The 21,108-nt window shown below is 40.8% G+C and overlaps 1 protein-coding gene across 17 annotated transcripts in view; it reads left to right on the top strand.

Moving 5' to 3' along the window:
• The window catches only part of PPP2R2B (protein phosphatase 2 regulatory subunit Bbeta), a 510,749-nt gene that overhangs the window by 376,030 nt on the left and 113,611 nt on the right, over positions 1-21,108 (top strand). For 2 of the 17 annotated variants that reach the window (XM_045060626.1, XM_019833935.3), the window contains one exon: positions 8,329-8,355. The exons of the other annotated variants lie outside the window; for them this stretch is intronic. In XM_045060626.1, the coding sequence (XP_044916561.1) occupies positions 8,334-8,355 (22 nt within the window). In that variant the 5' untranslated portion in view covers positions 8,329-8,333. The remainder of the gene's footprint in view (positions 1-8,328; positions 8,356-21,108) is intronic. 17 annotated transcript variants of the gene reach the window in all.

Below are 21,108 nucleotides of genomic sequence, written 5' to 3'. Positions count from 1 at the left end.
AATCTGATTCTCCTACTGAGCCCTGCACTGAGTGGCTTACCTCTGACCTTTCACCATAACTGAGAAGCAGAATAAATGAATGATGATTTCAGCTGCCTCCTTCCCTCCCCGGCTAACGAATGAGTCAGCATCAAGGGACTTTGCCAGGAGGCCTGAGTCATAAATATCCCTACAATCCATCAAAAATCTCCACAAAAGATTGTTTTTAAACAATAAATGAGGAAAGAGTCCTTGGACCTTATCTTAATCATCGCATCAGTGGGAGATATTTATGGTTCTAACTTTGGGGTAGGGAAGGAAAGCTATAGCCAACAATATAGATAAAAGAAATTAGTTTGAACCCAATGTGAGATGATAAACTTCTCATGGAGGAAAGAAAGACAAAAAATCTCAATGAACATACCCACTCTGCCCCCACATTTTTGTCCCTCATGTCCTATTTTTTCCCCTGTCTTTCTGACCTTTATTAAGGACTCATCAGATGCCAGCTCCTTTATTCACATTATCTCACTGAATCCTCACAACTAAGCTATAAAACAGGAAAGATTTTCTTCACTGTTTACCGAGGAGGAAATTGGGAATGAGAGTGACTGACACTCCCAAGATCTTACAGTTAATATGTGGCAGAACTGTGCTTTGACCCCAGATCCTTCTGACTTCAAAGCCCAAGCTCTTAATTACTTGGTTATCCTCTCTGGGAGGCCAGGGAAAATGAAGAGGGAGAGGAGAATATATAGAAATGCAAGTTGACCTTCTCTCTGCTATATAAGATGCTAATTATTGAACAACAGATGTAGTATGGTATAAAATCTCTGGCAAAATAATTTTATTTTTCTGCCAAGGACTATAAAAAGAGAGCCCCTAAACAGATACCATAAGACCCTGAAAAGTCACACCAGCAGCCTGTATTCCTGGGGATGCACAGAACATCAAGCACCCAGCCGCACTGCTGATCTTGCAGACATTTATGATGCCAGTAATTGTAATAATTATATGTACCTGAAGCTGCCCTGTTTTCACTTCATCCATTCTAGCTAACTTGGAGCGCAGTCTGCCATCAGGGATGCCTTTGTGATATGTGTGATATTTTATTTATGAGAAGATTAGCAAAATATGATTGTTGGAGTCGCTAATAAAGAGGCAATTGGAAAAGGAGCCAGCTGGCATGCCACATGTAGCTCCGGCAGGAAGACACATCTAATCTGTGTTTTTCTCTCCAAACTCACACCTTGTAGGCGCCCTAGAGCTTTCCCCCTCCTGCTTTCCACTAAGCGCCTCAAAGACCTCATCAGTTTCTTCTGAAAATGCAGAACATATCTCTGTCTACATTTCCTGATCAAATTCCCTGCGACTCTTCAGGCTGTTTTTTCTAATGATAAAAGTTAACCTTACACACATGTGGGAGCATGACTTTGTCCGGTTGGGAAGGGCAGGAGGGAAGTGTGAACTGACAGGCTCTGGAATCCAACAGACCCACAGAGACTGGTTAACTCTGAGGTAAGGAGTGCGCAAAGAACATGATCTCTGAGCCCCATTGTCTCCCTTGGTGAAAACAAACACACTTCCGTTTTCACTGCCCGATAGGTAATAATCCTTGTAACTAAATATGGAAGAAGGGTCTCATTTCAAAGTATTCCATGCATGGGAGTCATGCAGGGCAGGACAGATAATGCTGGAGGTTAAACTTTGTTTTTCCTTCCTAATTCTGAGCTCTAAAAGATAACAGTCACTAAATCAATGTCTCTCTCTTCCATCTTTGCTTTCCTTTTGTTGAAAGTCTTTGCATTTCTTAAGTGAGTTATTTTGTCACAGTTAAAATTATATATACCCATTATAGAAAACTGAGAAAATTATCTCAATAAAGCAAAAAGCAAAATTTAAAGCCTCACAATCTTGCCCTTTGAGCCTTAATACACTTCCTTCCTGTTCTTTTTTAATTTAATGCATACGTTTCACATAGTGGAGGGGATCCACATTCTTTGAAATGAAGGGAAGTGTCTCGGAGTTAATACCCTGAGACCTTGTTCTTGCCACTGTGTTCTATTGAGTGAAATGCAGTATACTATTAGTAAATTTTGAATTTAGATATTCTAGAAAATGAGTTCCAGAAGGACCTCTTTGTAGAGCCGCCTCACAAATGGAGTAAGCTTTGGGTAATTTACACAGCAAAGGAAACTGTGGGAAACGTCTCCTAGCTTTCTTAAGTGAGATCCCATGAGCCTTAGATTCAGAGGCTTGTAGTTGTTAAGATACTAACTCAAGGATCCAGCTGTCTGGGTTTGAATCATGGCTCTACTACTGAGTGGCTTTAGGATGTTAGGCAAGTTAGGTAGCCTTCCTAAGCCTCAATTTTTTCTTTGCTAATTGAAATAATAGTACCAACTTATAGATGTGTTATGAGAATGTGTTCTGAGTGAGTTCATGCATATATGGTGCTTAAAAAAACACCTAGCATACTTAGGAGTAAATATTAATTGTTGGCATCGTTATCAATAACCAAGGGTGTCTGTTGGTACTCAACTCCATCCGCTTCCACATGATCTCCCGAAATGTCTCTCTCTTGCACTCTAAATTTTCTGGGGGCAAAAATTCTTGTGCTCACTCCTGTCGCCAGGTGCAGCTAGGACGGTACCTGGTTTGATATAGGTGTTTATTACCTGCCTCAAATTGGCTAACCACCCCGTTTTCCTCCAGCTATTTGGTGTCTAGTGATGATTTGACTCCAGGCCACATAGGGTAGGTGTATAATGGCAGAGAAGGAAGCCTTGTTGGATGGTACCGCTCTTTGCCCACAGCAACCCCCCCCCAAACCCAATTCTTCCCTTTAACTCCTTAATGCCCCAAGAGAGGGAAGGAGAGCCCATGAAAACCAGGAGCTATTGCTCAGATTTATTTTTTATTTACACACGATTCCTTCTTCCTCTGACATAGCAGCCCTTTGAGATTTTACAAAGGAGACCTCACTGCCAAAGTTACCCATTCACAGTGTCATTTTCCTCATTTTCCTTTCCTTCATGTGCTGTGCTGGTCATAATGGAGTGAATGGGGAAGGCACAGGCCCTGACCTTTTAGGGTCTTGTGGGGAAGCTGTATGAGTGGATGGTAAGTATTAGTGGGATAGGTTCTATGTCAGGAGATTCAGAGTGCCATGGGCAGTGTTGGGAAAGTCATCTAGCAATTTTGAAAAGTAAGGAAGGCCAGTTATTTAGCTTTGGTAGAAAGCAAGACTCTCCTTAATAATTGTAGAGTAGGGAAGGTATTATGAGTTTGAAGATGTCCTTGTTCCTACACACTCTTGTATTTTCTGTGCTGCGAAGAGGGTAGTACATTAAAAATCAAGTTATTCCTTTTAACTCAGTGTTTCGTGGTCAGCTTGTACCACCTTCAACATATGGAGGAATTAAGACAATTTCCTCTCAAGACAGGCTTTCTAACATTGAGATGCACACATGCATATCCAAGCTTCCAGACACCTGCATCCATTTCCCTGTGGCTGGTTATTTTTTCCTCTGAAATGTTTTTTTTTTTTTCCTTTCTGATAGTGTAGTGACAGAAAGATATAGTTTCTTCATGCTGTGTTTTTACTTTCTATTTTCCTGATAAAACTGTATCACTGCAGAGGAACTCAAATCTAATCTTCAATATATTTAGCATGAAAGCAATAAAAAGCATTAATTCACTCCAGAAAGAGCAAAATACAGTCGGGTACTCAAAGGAAGAATCACCATGGAAACTGTTTTCTTGAGATTCTGTACTCTCCAGGCTCCAGGCACGACTAAGTGAAGAAAGGAAGGCAAAGGGAAGAGAAGAAATATCCTGCCCTTTCTGTTGTCACTAAAATGCTGCAGAGGAATTGCCATGAATTATTGATTACATGAGTAGAAGTATATATGAATTAAAATTGTTAAACTGGTGTCTTTTCAGTGAGTGTGTAAGGGTGCACAGAGAACGTGTTCCTCAGTGTTCCCCCTTCCTTGCTGTCAAATCCTATTGAGCAATCAAAGAGCTATCCTAAGGTCAAAAGTTGGCAGAGAAGCATGAGGAATTAGGATGATTAAAGAATTCTGGGAGCTGGAAGTAAAGGACCATGATTTTGCATACAACTCCCACACATACTTGCCTTTGTGTACCGTGTCAAGATGATTATGGTTTCAGAATTTTTTCAAAGATATTAAACATGTGAAGATCAGAGGCCAGCTCTTGCCTTTGGGACCATGGTAATGGGATGTGATGGAATTTCCCAAAGGAATTTGTTTTGGATTAAATTCATTCTGTGTTTATGTACACGTGTACACATCTCACAATGCACCCACTTTTTTTTTCCCTTCTCCATTTTTACCAATTCATAGGTTTTCCTCCCTGAAACTATACTCCTCCATTGAATATCTCTGATAATAATATCTGCTGTGTGTTAAATGCTCCTGTGAATTAGCCACTGGGCTGAATCCTTTGCCTGATACTATTAAGAGCATGGACTTTTATTTGGATAAGATTGTTCTTTTTAGCAAAATGACTAATTCAGTGTTCACTAATAAAATAATCATGTTCTTATGTAATTCTCACAACAACCCTAATGAGAAGGTCCCCATGATACAGATGAGGAAGCAGAGTTTGATGATGGCAGCTGAGTACGGTCAATCACAGAGCCACTGAGTTGTGAAACCTGGATTTGAAACCATGTATGAATCCTATGTCCATGGTTTTAACAGCCACACTAAGGTTTCATCCTAGATGATACAGACAACTTGTCTTTTTAATCTCTATGCAAACTCATAACTGCCATGGGTCTGAGCACATAGATAGGCCCTCATGATATTCATAACAAATACATATTTAGAATCCACCATTGTACCAGGTACTATACTAAATATAAAAATTGGAAATGAGATAAAATCTCTGCCTTCAAAGAGCCTACAGTCTTTAGGAAGTGTTTCCATGTATGAATAACCAGACACAGTAGTCAGGGGTTCAGAGAAAAGAGAGGCTAATGAGGTTCATGAAGGAAGATTCATCCTGGTCCTTCCAGAATGGGGAAAGCTGTCAAAAGGTCAAAGAAGAAGGAAGAGAAATCAATTAGGATAAGACAGCATGATTTTAAGCATAGAGATGGGAGTGAAATGACAAGAGTTTGGAGACTTGTGAGCAGATCAGAGCATGTGTTTTAGTGAAGTAAATTTGAAAAGGAACTCAACAAGTGGGCCATGAGTGAAGAACCTCAAACTCTGGAGCGAGAAGGTCCAGATATTATCCTGTCAACACAGTGAGCCTTCAAGGGATATGTTTATTTGTATTCAAGTATTAATTACTTAAAGTAGAGCATTGTTTACTCATGTTTAGCTCATTGATTTTTACATACCTATACATTCTTGTCACCATTACCAAGATCAAGGTATAGGACACTTCTAGGACTCTATGCCCCCTCTGACTGAACTGCTTCCCACCCCTGAGATGCCACTATCTGACTTCCATGTGAGTATTCAAGGGAAGTAATAAAAAAGAAAACGACATGAATGAGGTTTACAGAAAAGTTTAATGACTTCTGGGATGTAGCATTGAGTGTGGAGGTGAGAGATTTCAAACAGGGAGACCAGCCAAGAGGGTGTTACAAAGTTGACAATTCGTCCCTCCATCTATCACTTTCAATATGTATTGGATCCCTATTGTGTACCATACCCTTGCATTGGGGCTACAATGGTAGTCAATGCATGCTCTCTCACTGAGGAGACCCACAAACAAAGAAGCAGTTACTTTCCACTGTAATGTGTGCTGAACTAGAAGGAAGCACAGGTCGCACTTAAAATGGCACCGAACCCAGAATAATAAAGTCAAAGAAGGCTTCTTGGAGGAAGAGGCTCCCAACCTGAGGCTTGAGGACAAATAGCAATTAGCCAGGCCAAGGAGGAGACTGAGATGGAAGGGGTTCCAGGTAGAGAAGGAGCATATAGGAAGGAATAAAGAAGGTAGGTGACTGTGTCAAGGAAGAGGCTTGGGCAAGAAAAGAATGGTCACAGACAATGGGGTTTTCAAATCAGAGAAGTAACCAGACTTAGTAAATGATATCGTATCATGAAAAACCAGGGTTTATCAGCACCAGCATGGAATCCTGACAACCTGATTGAGCATCAGTCTGCATCTATTGTTCAGAAAATTTCAGATGCTTAGTGTGGCAGGCCTGTGCACTGTTGTTTTTATCGTAAGCAGCCCACCTAGTTGTCCATCATTTCTCTTGAAAGTTGAGCCAGAAAAACCAGTCAGGCAATCAGACTTCCACCTCTCACCTACCTCTTTAAGGTGGAGCAAGTTTCTTACATTTTATACATTCTTTATCTCCTTTCTTCTGGAGTCTCAGCTCTGCTGATTTGCCAGGCCACCCTTCTCCTCCGACTTGTCCAGCAGGTTTCCTGTGTACTTTTGAGCAAGCTACAGAGGTCACGCCACCTCTTTACCATATGTCTGTTAGCAGGTGACTCAGTAGGCAAAATGTGGCCTTTGCAGGCCTACAGACCTGAGTTAAAGCCTAGTCTATGACCAACTCTCCTTGTGACCTTGAAAAGTTAATGTTTCTGGACTTCAGCTTCCCTGCTGGGAAATAGTGATACCCACTGTATTAGGTGTGAGTGATTAAAATATAAATGCACCAGACCCCCTAGGATAATGTCTAACACATAGTAAGTCTTCCATAAATGTTATCCAGACACACTAATGCAAATCGGTTAACAGCACAGGCATACTGCCTATATTGGAAGACTCTGCCAAGGGTTTCTGGATTATCTGGACAAGTCACATAGGCTCTCCTTGCCTTAGTACTCTTATCTGTAAAATGGGAGTGATAATAACATCTTCCTCATGGTTTTATTGCGAGGGTTAAATGAGTGAATGCATGTAAAGTGCTTCCTATATGCGCGTGTGTGTGTGTGTGTGTGTGCGTGTGTGTCTGTCTGTCTATATATCCCCTATTGGTGTTGATATTAATGTTAGTAATTATTATTTGTATAGTACTTGTTCATAACTATGAAAATGGGAGAAGAGCGTTTGCCTACTTTCTAGGGTAGTTGCCAAGAGCAGCTAACCAAGAGGTTCAGTGGCTCCGTGCCAGACACAGTGGGCCCCCGATAATGTTTGTTGAATGAATGAGAGCAAAGTGCTTCTCTCTAAATGCTTTCTATAAATGTTTCATCTTAATGATCAGCAGGAGCCTCCACATGGAAGGAAGTGCCAAAAGAGTTCACTGGGTGTCAGCCTGGGCTCAGGCCTGGTAGATTCTGATTATGTCAAACAAAATAGATTCAGATCGGTCTATTTGGTGCCACTGAAACTGTGCCAGTGAGCAGCAAAATGTGATTTCATATTGGGGGAGTGCCAGAATCCAGATTTACAGATCAAAGCAAACCCTACCTATTTCTCATACCCCCTCTCTCCCCTCAATGGGCGTTTCTTACCTCTGAAAGAGCTTCTGGATGTTTCACAAAATCAGGCCCCAGATGTTTGAAAGACTTTTGCAGACAAGGTAATCAATCCATTTGGTGGCCAGATGCTGTCTGAAAATTTTCCTGCTACAGCACTGTGAGTTTCTAAATTCATTAGAAACATAAATTAATTAAATCTAATCAACAGTGGGTGATGCAGAAGATTAAACACTGAAAAACAAATACATTTCCAACTGGCTCATATTAGATGCAGAGAAAAACACTCTACTTTTGAGGTGAAAGTCAAGTTAACCCTTTGTGTGATATTCTCAAAAAACCTTTGCCAAATCTGAGACCCCAGGTGAGCCTGTAGTTCTTCCCAAGTAAGTCTGCCCTAATGGGTCCATTGACCTTTCAAGAAATAAATTGTGTGTTTCTTTCAGTAAGAAGGGTTCTAGAGTGGTCTTACTTTGTTAAGCACTAATAGGAGAAAAATCTCCACCATTCTTTCATCATGAAGGGCCTCTGGAAGTAAGTTTTGCAAGACATAAAACGGAGTGAAGCATCGTTCTTTATTCTACACTAGAATAAGTTACCTGAATTCAGAGTTACTGTCTTTCAGCGCCAAATCCCCAATACCTAGAAGAATGCCCAGTACATAGTAGGTGCTTAGTAAATAGCTGTTGAATGAATTGAGGATGAATTTCTTTCTCACAGGATTTCTGAGTTACTGACTTTCCCAGATGAGTCCCCATGACACAAGATAAGTGTAAGCAGTTTCCCAAAAGTATTTTGACTTTTTTTCACTCAAAGATCAGAATCTTGAGGGACTGATAATCCATAGGACATATTTTAGAAAACTTGGTTCTACAGCATTATTGTATAGCACCCCTAACTTTTGTCCCATATCTTTTACCCTCAGTCTAAATGGAACTGAAGAAGACTCAGGGTGAGTAAATTACGAATTTATGGGGCCGATTCTTGGATCAGAGGCTATTCTTCAAGGAGGTGCTCAGCTCAGTGGAGAAGCCAGCCTTTAGCCCTGGAATTGACACATTCTACACTCTTGTTTGCCAGTGGAGACAAATGGCCTCGAGCTATGTGGAGAAAGGGGTTGCTTCCTTTTATGCAGGCTTATAGAGGTAACAGTGTCCAGAGGATGCCTGCAAGCCCTTAAGACCAGCCCCTGCTAACTCAGATACCTACAGAGGCCAAGTAACATCAAAAATGAAAGCAGAGCAGTAGAGAGAAGCCTTTGGAGGATAAATGGGAGCTGACATTTGGCCTCAAGGTTGGGGACCAGTAGGAAGTGGTGGGAGAAGAGGTAAATTTAAGACCTTGTTCCTTTCTAAAGGGCACAGCCACAAGTCCCAGCTCAAGCCAGCAGTGGCCATGTGGGAATGCCAATCCAGTGGCACCCATCTATTGACTTCCAAAGAAACTGAAAATCTGGATTGTTTATATGCAATTTCATAATTTCTAAAGGTAAACATATCATTCAAAAAATTGGAAATCTTTTTGTGGACTAACATTGCAGCGTTAAATAAAACCACCCTGCTGGTCAGATGTGACCAACCACTGCGGTTGGTGTTCTCTTCCTTATCTCATCTAATCCTCCTAATGCTCTTCCAAAATGGTACCAGTATCATTTTGTTTTACAAATAATGAAACTAAGATTCAGAGAACCCAGGTAATTTGTCCTAAGGCACATCTGTTATACATGGCAAAGCTGTGAATGGAGAAGTGATACTGTTAATCATTCATTATATTACTTTTGGGTAAGGTATTATTCTAATTCTTATTTAGTGTTTATGTGTGTCAAACATCATTCTAAGTGCCCTGCATAGGGGCGCCTGGGTGGCGCAGTAGGTTAAGCGTCCGACTTCAGCCAGGTCACGATCTCGTGGTCCGTGAGTTCGAGCCCCGCGTCGGGCTCTGGGCTGATGGCTCAGAGCCTGGAGCCTGTTTCCGATTGTGTGTCTCCCTCTCTCTCTGCCCCTCCCCCGTTCATGCTCTGTCTCTCTCTGTCCCAAAAATAAATAAACGTTGAAAAAAAAAATTTTAAGTGCCCTGCATAAATTTACTCATTTCATCCTCCGTATAATACCACTCCCATGTTACAGATTAGGTAAGCAGTGTGGAGAAAGACATTAAGAATTATACCCAACATTAGCTATCTCTGCTGACTAGTGGAGCTGGAATTGAAACAGGGGCTGGAAGACTGCTGTTGACTACCTCCTAGAATTACTTCTCGGAACAACGCCCCAGATTAGACACATAGAAGGTGCTCAGCAAATAGTTTTCCACTGACACCAAGCCTCATTTTTAGCTGTGTACACTTTTGGGATCCTGAGCCTAAGGGTGTGGTTGGTGCCTCTGGGTAGCTGCTGTTTCACCCGGTATTCCCTGTGACTCACTGGCACCTGTCACTCAAGCAGCCTTCACTCTGTCACTTTGCTAACTCCAGGCACACAGAGCAGAGACCGACAGGTCCTAGAAACTGGCTGAGCCACTAATGAACTGTCTAATCCAGAAAGCCCTTCTCAGCAATCGGGCAATCCAATTCAAACTGTGTTTGACTGAAGTAGTTCACTGGGTCAGACTTCTTGGCATATAAAGATCTTCCCACCCAGTCTCTAGTGTTCTGTTCTTTTTCTTCCTGAAAATTGAACAGGGTGGAGACTGGCTTAGACAAGGGTAAGAATTGAAGAATCAGAAGGGTGTGTATACATTTTACAATGCATGAGCTTTCATACATATGATTAGCTTTGGAGAATAAGGCAAACGTAGATCTTAGGAGAATGAGGGAGATTTCATCGATTTTTAAATGTTCATGGTTGTACAGATCTGCTACACCCAGTTTGACTGAAAACCAAATGTGTGTATGGTGTGTGCATGTGTGTGCAAGAACAGTATTAGAGAATATATAATGAGCGATCAGGTAATAACTATTAACAAATATTCTAGAAAACCATACTTTTAAAGAACATGTATTGTGTGTCATATATGGGAGTGCAGACCAGGAATCGCAAGGTGAAAAAATCAATTTTGATCCCTGATTTGGTTAGCTTTATAGTCTTATAGCAGAGACAGACATTATCAATAAACACTCAAACAAATATATAATGAGGAATTCTGATAAATGCTTTAAAGGGAAAGAATAGGGTAGTACAGAGCAGTATAGGGCAACTAGAACATAAGCTGTCAGAAAAGGTCTGTCTTGGGATGTGCTGGTTAAGCTGAAATTTAAAAAATTAATAGGTGTTAGGGGCGCCTAGGTGGCTTAGTCTAGTTGAGCATCTGACTCTTGATTTAGCCTCAGGTCATGATCCCCGAGTTGTGGGATCGAGCTCCTCATCAGGCTCTGTACTGAGTGTGGAGCCTGCTTAAGATATTCATTCTCTCTCTCTCTCTCTCTCTCTCTCTCTCTCTCTCTCTCTCTCTTTCTCTCTCCCTCCCTCCTTCCCTCCCTCCCTCCCTCTCCCTCTGCTCCTCTCCCCCCACTCATGCTTTCTCTCTCTCTAAAACATCTTTTAATTAAAAAATTAAAAACAATTCATAGATGTTAGCCAAGGAGAAGGGAGAAGGGTGAATAGTTTAAGTAGATAGAGCTGCATGTTTGCACACCCCAGAGTGGGAAGAAGCATGGCATTTACGAGGTCATGAAAGCAAAGTGGTGGGACTAGAGCATAGTGAGATAGGGTGTCAGGGAGATGATTTAACGTGAGGTTTGAGTGGTACAAAAAGGCCAGTTCCCAGTATTTCCTTAGTGATAAATTACCAAAAGGTGATATTCTCCAAAGGTTTCCTTAAAATGGCTTCTGGTGCAGTTTACTGTTGATTTAATTTCAGTTGAAGAAGCAAGCAGTGTATCTGAGATTGTGACCAGTGTTAAGTCTATATCTTGAGTGTTTTATCATTGTATTTCTTCTATGACCTGATAAAATATTGACATTTAATTTCTTCCCCTGGACTTTGCAGGAAATAATCAATGCATCACAATCAAGGCTAAGAACCTGCTATGATGTGTGTTGGATAGAAAGAAATTTTTCTACTGCAATTAATAGTTACTGGCTGTTTCAAGCCCTAAGCTTTTCCATACTCTCCAAAGGCAGTAACTTAGGTTGTTAGAATCAGTATTTGAAATGTCCCCAAAAGTAGAGTATTTAAAAGACATGGTAATAGGTTCCTATTTCCACTCCTCTCCTTTCTGCTGTGCTTGGAGGAACTGCTTCTGAAAAAGGACTTGGCGCTTGATTTCTCAAGCACTGGTTTTATTTCAGAGATGTCCCAGGTCAGGAACCTATGGTACTCAGCCATTTGAAAAATAATAATAAACTGGAGGCAGAAATGGAGCATGTGTGACTCTGATTTTAGAGGAGAACAATGATATGCATTACACAGGCCAACAATCAGTTGTCCCTATAAGAATATGAAATCTCCAAGTGTGGACTATTTATATCACCTATGCTCTGAGATCTTAGATATTGATAAAGATGCTGTCTATTAAAGAAAGAAATATGAGTCTGTTTTCAGGGAACTCATCATCTAGTTAAAGATATATCTCTCCCCCCCCCACACACACGCACACACACAGAGTATATCAAGCAACCTATTAACATTTGTACAATAATCCAACACGAGTCATTCCAAATACGAAAATACTAAAGCGTCTTGAAGTTTTATGTGCAGTTTATTGGTAGAGCCAAAGATAAGTAAAATAGGAACTCTGCCCTTAATGAAATAGTTTCAGTAAGGAAAACAGAGCAAGTACATTTTCAGTTATATAGCTACATAAGTGGGAAGAACTACATAAGTAGCATATGAACAGTCCAGAGAGTTGTGGCATTGTGAGGAAGAAAGGATTGCGTTCCAATTAGGGGAGCTCATGAAAGACTTCATGGAGAAAGTGGCCCTTGAGTTGGCCTTAAAGGACTCCTGTGTTCATTGATTCACTCAGCCAGGGAATAAGTATTTTGTGCAAACCTCCTAAGTATGTGTCCCTAGGCTGGGTCCCTAGACTAAAATAGTGAGTAAGATCTTGGCCTCCAGGGGCATACATGTCAGTATGCACGCGTAATGGAAAGAATGTCTTGGGAAAAATGAAATTGCTTCACAGTTGGTCAGCACAGACTGTATTTGCTGACAGTCTAAGAGTTAAACTTTGCTAACGTGCCAGGTGGGTGACAAGGAGTACAGAAAATGATGGAAAAGTTAAGGCTGAGCCCAGAAGATCCACTCTGCCATGTTAAAAAGTAACTATGAGGGAAAGATGAAGAAAGGATTAGGAAAAAATAAACAACAGACAAAAGGGAGTGGGGACAAGAATTAAAAGGTCGAAGGAAAAGAAGTGGAACAGAAGAGGCAGGTCATGAACTAGAACTAGCAGCTCTGGAACTAGAACTGGGTTCCAATCCCAGATCCCCTTGTTAGCCTTCCAAACATGGACAGTTCTCTGAGCCACCATCTCCCCATCTGAAAAATGGAGGAAGAGACTGATATCATGGAGTTTGAGTGACCATTAAACATAATATAAAACACAAGGTACAGATCCTGGCAAAGTAGGTGTTAAATAAAGGAGCCTGATAATGCAGATTGAGGAGGAAAGTTTAGGTCAAGAGTCTAGTACTATGCCTGGCATGCAGTAGGCCCAGTTCAATAGTGCCACAGAAAAATTGCGATACTGGTGTTTTCCTGAGGCTGAAATATCTTGAGGCCAGGCTCATAGCTAGTTAATTTCAGCCAATCTTTTGCATGACAGTTGCGATCCTCTCCCTGTAGTCATGCTGTAATAAAGGAATGTTCAGCTAGAAGAGTTTTCCATTAAAGACCGACTTCCTGGCAGGGAGATCTACAAATCACTTGGAAAGTTCCTGGCACCATCACCTGGGTCTGGCTATTTGCAAAGTGTCTATAAATCTTCCACAGGGCAAGATGAGAATGTGGGTTTTTTCTTTCTCCTCTGACAGACTTGTTTCTTTCTATGCACTATTAAGAATCATGCTGAAAGTTACCCAAGAAAGGCCATGAGGAGGTCAGGTTACCCATGTGGGACTGATCTTGCAGTAGACTTAACATTTTAAAGTGTATACAGGTGAGCAGCCTTCCATCAGGTAGGCAGACAGGAGGTAATGGACCCAGAGATGCATAGTAGTAGATGGAATGAGTCCTTTCTACAGCTGGCTTCAGAAGAAAAAGGAAGGAGAGAGGGATGGAAAGAAGAAAAAGAGAGAAAGGGAAGGAAAGAAGAAAAAAGGGGAAAAAGACAGGAGGAAGAGCAGGAAGGGAAGAAGAAACAAAAAGAAAACCAAGAGGTTTGTTTTTCATTTATTTATGGTGATTGCATGGACATCTGACATGTTGATTTATGGGAGAAATGCTTGGCCATACTAAATGTTTTGAGACTCCTGTTAAACCTTATATGAAGATAGATTTTGTGTAGCATTTTTCTTCCTAACCATCTTTTGGCTGTGGGTGGGAATTGAACCTGAACAGATTTTATTTCACCTGTCAGTGGTGGACCAGTTACTGGCTTGTTTATTCATGCATTCACTTATCTGTTCATTCTGTTCCACGTTTTTCCTTATTCATTGCTCATCTTTCCATAAGCATTGCTTGATCTTTCCATCAGCAAATACAAATGCTGTTGTTTCTCTGATACAAAAATGCTCTGTTCACCTGACTTCCCATACCATCTTCTGCCTCATGTCTTTGCTACACTTCTCAGCAAAACTCCTTGAAGAGAAGTGTCCACAGTGACTTTCTCCCATTCGCTCTGAAGCCCAATCCATGGTTCCACCAAACCCACCCCCACTGATCCACAGAAACCACAGTTGCCAAGGTGAAAAGTGACCTCCATTGTTCAAATCCAAAGGCCACCTGAAGGCTTTGACCTTGCCTATCAGCAGTGTTTGGCATGACTGATGGCTCTCTCTTCTGCTCTTCTCTGGCATTCGGGACCCTCAGCTTTCTTGATTTTCCTGCTATCTTACCATCCTCTCCTTCTTCTGCTCCTTCTTCTTTTCCTGATTCCTCTTCTTCTCCCAACCTTTTAGATGTTGGAGTGTCCCAAAGTTCAGCCCATGGTCTTCCTCTCCTTTAATACACTCTTTCCCTGAGGTCTCATCTAATCCTATAGCTTTAAATATCATCTGAAGTGGTAATAACTCCCAAGTTTACATCCCCAACTCACACTCCCTCCTGAACTCTAAACCCTTCTTTCCAATTATCTACTCAGTACCTTTACTTGTAAATCCCTCCTACTTCCCATGCCTGAAACTAAATGAGTGTCTGGCCTGCCCCAAAAATGCCTGAATCGCCCACAAACTTCCCATCTCAGTGATGGCAGCTTCATCCTGCCAGGTGCAGAGGGTGCTGAGGGCAGAAACCTTGGAATCATCCTCGAATTCTCTCTTTGATACCCCGTAACCAGTCCATCTGCAAATCCTGTCATGTTGACTCCGTATGTATCCAGAATCTGACTACTGCTCTCCACCTTGACTGCCAAGGCCCTGGTCTGAGCCACCCTCCTCTCTCACCTGGATTATCTCGATAGTCTTCCTGATGATCCTGCTTTAGCCCTCCACAGTCTGTTCCCAGCTCTACAGCCAGATTGGTACTTGGAACACATCAGACTATCTCATTCCTCCGTCCAGTACCCTCCAGCAGCTTTCCGTTTCATTTTTTCCTCACTTTTTAAAAAAAATATTTATTTATTTTTGAGAGAGAGAGAGAGAGCATAAGTGGGGAAGGGCAGAGAGAGAGGAAGACAGAGGATCCAAAGCCGTGCTGACAGGAGAGAGCTCAATGCAGGGCTCCAACTCACAAACCTTAGATTATGACCTGAGCCAAAGTTGGACCCTTAACCAACTGAGCCACCCAGACACCCCTCCTCACTTTTTAAAAAACTGTGGTAAAATGAACCTAACACAAAATTTACCAGTTAACCATCTTTAGGTATACAGTTTAGTGGTATTAAATATTTACATAGTTGTGCCTATTTCACTTTTAGTAAAAGCCAAAGTGCCTGCTATGGTCTGCAAATACTGAACACCTCATTTTTTCCTGGTTTGCACTGCTCCAGCTACCCCGATCTGCTGACACAGGCCTGCTTCTCTCTTAGGGTCTTCTCACTGTCTATTCCCTGTCTGGAGCACTCTTCCTTCAGATACCCATAGAGTGACCTCCCTCACCGCTTTCAAATCTGCTCAGTATGGCCTATCACAATCACCTTACTTAAAATCTAAGCCTCCCACCTACCTTCAGAATTCATTTTTTGGTGTTTTGTTTTTGTTTTGGGTTTTTTTTTATTTGGGGGGGAGTTTGTTTTGTTTTGAGAGAGAGAAAGACAAAGAGCACACAGGAACAGAGGGAGAGAGAGAGAATCTTAAGCAGGCTCCACACCTCAGTGTGGAGCCCAACGCGGGGCTCGATCCATGATGGTGAGATCATGCTCTGGGTCAAAATCAAGAATCAGATGTTTAACCAACTAAGCCACCCAGGTGCTCCATGAACTCTTAATCTCCCTTAATCAGCTATGTTTGTTTCCCAGAGTATATTACATATGATGTGATTTATTATGCTCATTGACTATTATTTTTTCTCCACAAGTAGAAAAGAAGTTCCCTAAAGACAGATATTTAGTCTCTTTTATTAATTGATGTACACTTAATACATAATGTAGTGTTTGACACATAATATATGTGGTCCTTGAATATTTTTTGAGTGAATAAATGAACCATGAATAAGTCTATCAACATTTAGTATTTCCTGCTTTTTCTACATTTTATAGTTGATATCTAACTGCCAAGTGAACATGAAATCAAATGTAATGGATTTTTTTAAATATCCAATTTTCAATGGTTATAAAAAAGCAGTAAGGATGTACCATAGTGCCTTTTCCTGATGAATATTTATTAAAATTTGGGTCATGCTGGTGAGGGAAATCAGCACGCACTTCTTTATGCTATCTTTTACTGTTTACCTACTGTATGTGATATATTGTATTCAGTGTTTTAAAATAGGGACATTATCCAAAAGAGAGTAATATTGTTTTAAAGATTTTGTTTTTAAGTAATCTCTACACCCACCGTGGGGCTCCAGCTTACAACCCTGAGATCAAGAGTGACATGCTTCACTGACTGAGCCAGCCAGGCACCCAAGAGTAATATATTTTTATAATCTTAAAAACACCACAACTCCTAGCCAGAGAGAAAGGAAGGAATGGAGGGAGGGAGGAGAAGAGGAGAGAGAGAGGAAAACAGACAAAGAGAAATACTGATTCATAGAGTTGTAAATGGCACATTTGCTTCTAATATTTTCCATTTTCTTTGCTAAAGCCATTGAAAAACCATCATTTTGTAATACCTTGTAAATTGTTAGCAGTATCTTTATTGTGTTTGACATAGAAATTTCATGGTTTAGGAGGGAAATCCAAATCTTGTCGTACTCCATTCTTCTTTCATTCTTTAGGACCATGTAGAATTTAGCACACAGATATATTGTATTTATTGTTCAATTTGTCCTTTAGAGAAATGATAGGAGATTTCTCGAATGCAGGCATAGGGATGACATGTGAGTTACCTTAAGTTTCTGTAGTGATTTCCTTTTGACTTCTAGGCCAAAACTAGGGTTCTGACTCTCTGACCCAAACATTTCCACTATAGGGTGTTTCAACACCCTCTTCTCCAACTTTGTTTTACTATGTTCACCCATTTACCACTGCTTCCCAGTCCTCTAGATTGAACACTTCTTGAAGGTAAAGACAGGTGTGTTGTGTTTGTAGTGTATACCTGGAACCCAGTCCAGTGATGTGCACTTAGTAAGTGGTCAGTAAATAGATTCCTGGCATTTCAGATCTATTTGCTTCAAATCCAATTTGGGTTGTGTGATTGCTACCTCCATGCCCTCTCTCGGTACCTTCTCTTCACCAACCCATTTGCTCTTCTCTCTTCCTGTGATTCATAGGACATTCCAGTCCCTGCCAATTTGACAGAGGCTTTTAGGATAAAATCTGTACCTTACTGATCAATCTATGTGGTTCTAAAGTCGTAAAATACTCATTCCAAAATAAGAGCGTGCCCTTGTCTCACACCCCTTAAAATATGTTTCTAACATTCATCCAGCATATATGTTTTGTTTGTTTACACTTTGTTCTGGGTTATTCTCTATGTGATGGTCCACTTTGCTGTTGCTTCTCTTGAGCTCTCCTTTGGTGATCGATTCAAGAAAATAATTAAGATGCATCTATCGCATATTAAGACACTAAGCTTGGCACTGAAGGTTCAGTGATGAACAAGTTCCTTATTGGGTTTTCAATTCAGAGACTAAGAAAGGCATTTAAAATGTTTCCATTACCATTGTAATTGCTAATGGTAAGTGGTCAGGACTGTTATGAAGGAGAAGAATGGGGGGGGCAGTGAAGCTGCATAGTAAATGGAGGCTGCTTGGGTTTGGGAAGAAGTCATACCAGGCTCCCCTAAATAAATGATATTAAAACCAACACACAAACCTGGCAAGTTCAGCTCCCACAAGGCAGGTGCCCTACCTTTCTGACATCAGAGCCTCTGGCACAGAAAAATTTTTGACCGAAGACATGCCAGACAAACTCCACATTATGTGTGTTTGGGTAACACAATGCCTGCCCAAAAGCTCCTATATAGACCCCCAGATAGGATAAACTTTCCCATTTTGGACCCAGAGTCCCTCTGACTCTCGGGTCCATGCTAGATGACCTATGTTGTGTAGATAATAGCCCTGAATGATTGACAGAGTTTGCATTGCCTGAGCAGCTAATTACTCCTCTGCTTTCTGAAAGAGTGGGTGACAGATGGTAGATACCTTGACAGCAGATCCCACTATAAACCATGCAGGCTTGTAGGCAAGTCTGGACTGCTACCAATTTCCCACTGGATGTTTCTATATTTGGAGGACTTAGAATTTTTAAAACCACTTTGTCCTTTGGGCAAGTTTTGTCCCAACTATAGGAACATTCTTTCTTCTCCCCTTCTGTGTAGTAGAAACTTGTTTTGAGTGAAAGGAAGTCTCCATCAACCCACCTGTCCTGAGTTATCTCAGACCTGGCTAGTGCTGGGGATTTGGTCAGTGTGGGGAAGCTGTGTGCATTTTAATGGAAACAGCATGGCATTCATTACTCACCTGCTTCCCACCATCTGGATTTTCACAGCTCAGTAAGCATGGTGGGCTCCCTAGACTTCAGAGGAGAACTTGGCTTCTAAGGAGAGCATGGCTCGGTCCCTCTGAAGTCATAATTTTATGATGGATACCATGACAAATTGAGGGTGGGAGGATGCTTCTATCCCAATAACCTGCTTTCACTTTTGAATGGTTAAAGAGTAATGTTCCATTTCCACACAGAGGAAGGGGGGAAAAGCAAACCACCTCACTACTGAGCACTAAGCAATTATGAAGGAAAATTGGTCATGTGATAAAGTGAAATAAAAATGTGTATGTGAGAGTTTGTGCATAGAGGTTGCAAGACAAAGAACCACTTTCACTTATTTCCAATTCAATTTGTGTTAATAATCTGGCCCTGTGCATAGTGCTGTGAGGAAAACAAAGATGGAAGACATGTCTGTTAGTAAGTGTTGAGTTATAAATAATAGAAAATCTTTCTAACAGTGGCTTAAACCACTTGGGTATCTATTGTTTAACAAGTTCAGACACAGGCTCTTCCTGAGGCAGGTTTTTGTAGTTAAGTGATGTCACCAAAGACATTGTCCCTTTCTTCCATGTCTCATATTCAGCCTCTTGGCTTGTCACCTCATGGTCACATGATGGCGGCCACACCTTCACATATCATAACCACATACAATCATATACAAAGGAAGTCGTATACAAGGAGTATGTCAGCATAGCCAGAAGGCCACTCCTCACTTGTTTCCCTTCTTTTATTCAGGGAGGAAAACTTTTCCCCAGAATCTCTGCCTCCTTGCCCCCCAGCAGACTTTCCTGCTTGCCTCACAGGCCATATTCAGTCACATGGCCACCCCTAAACCCAGGGGGCTGGGAAGGAAGATTCTGGATTTTACATCCTCTACACCGGGAGGCAGGCAAGGAAGAAAGGCACTGGGTAGGAGTAGCTAACCAAGAGTAACTAAGAGTGATAACCACAATGTATTACCTGCCTTTAATGAGCTTGGTCTTCATGGGCAGGCTGACGTCTAAACAATGCCCACTTTCCAGCACTCTGTCTCTATTTACATGGGAAGCAGCAGTCGTGATAAGATCTTGGGAATTGGGACTCTTGGATCCTTCTACCTACTTTCTTTCATATAGGAGAAATACCAGCACTAGATCGAAGTTAAAACCAATGTGCACAGAATTAATTGTATCCAAATGAAAGGAGAAGGATTCAGTATCTATATGCCAGACACTGGTCGGCGACAAAGGAATCAATTCGGGGTCAGTCAGGAACTGTCTATCATGCACAGAAGATCAGGATAGCAAGCTTGTGGCATGTGTAATGGCTCTTCCCATACCCATGCCAGACATAACCAGTTAATCTCAACACTCTCCCACCAAGCCCAGCTATGACCTTAGAATCCTTCTCATTAGGCAGCTCTTGCCAATAAACAAAACTGGTGAGCAAAATTAGAGTCATTTGTTATCACTACTCAGAACTTTATATTCACTACTTCTGTCTCTAGAACTGAACTACAAGAATATAAGTAGTACCAAGTTAAGAAGCGAAGGCTACTACCAAACTAAAAACCCAAACATAGTCCTATTTCATTGCAAAGGAAACTTTGAGTCCAAAGGCCGAAAACCTCATACCTAAACCTAGTTTGTGATACAGGCTAACAAAGGCATATTGATGAATTTAGTTTCCCTCCACTCCAAAAACAGTAAATAGTGATGTTATCTAAACAGTAAGATCAAAAAAATAAAATCTTTGACTCTCACTAGTGAGAACTGATCGTTGCCTCCCAGTTGAGCCATACCTATTGAGACCAGTAGTTATTAAGCCTCTATATTTGCATAGCATTTTTAACATTTGGAAGGTCTTAAATACCTGTCAGCTTACTTTATTCCCATAATTTTATTCTTTTTTACAAAAATTGTTCACAGGGGCAGTATGAAGGAACTTGTGGGGCAGGCTGACACTATTCTATATCATGCTGTTGGTAGTGGATACACATCTATATGCATTGATCCAAACCCATAAAACTGTAAGGCACAAAAAGTGAATTTTAATATATGTGAATTTAAAAAGAAATATTTTTAAAAGTCTACAGAATCTCTGAGATAAATGCTAAAATCTTGTATTTAGTTTGAAAGCCATTTAAAATTGTGTACCTGTCAAAAATTGTTCGAGTATTTATGGTCATAAAAAAAAGGATCCTGAAAAATTAAAAAACTGTAAGAAAATAAATTAAATCACTCATATCCTACACTAAAACATCATTTTGGACTCTCCCTGACAGACTTTGGCCTGTGACTGTTAGTGTGTGTGTATTTATAAGAGTTAACAATTGTTTTCCAGGGAGTCAGATTGTAAGGGAAATTTCATTTTATATTTTAAGTATCATCTTGGTATTAATGGAAGTTTTAACAAGTGTATATTGCTTTACCAGTTAAAAAAGATATATTTTAAAATGAAAATACTTTTTAAAGATTACAGTCATCGTACATGTACTGTGTTATTGCCTGGTTGGGTTTGTTTTTTTTTTAATTTTACAAT

Source organism: Felis catus, chromosome A1 (genome assembly GCF_018350175.1).
Source record: "Felis catus isolate Fca126 chromosome A1, F.catus_Fca126_mat1.0, whole genome shotgun sequence".
Classification (NCBI taxonomy): domain Eukaryota; kingdom Metazoa; phylum Chordata; class Mammalia; order Carnivora; family Felidae; genus Felis; species Felis catus.
The sequence above is the reverse complement of the archived record's forward strand: the minus strand, read 5'-3'. Positions and strand labels throughout refer to the sequence as shown.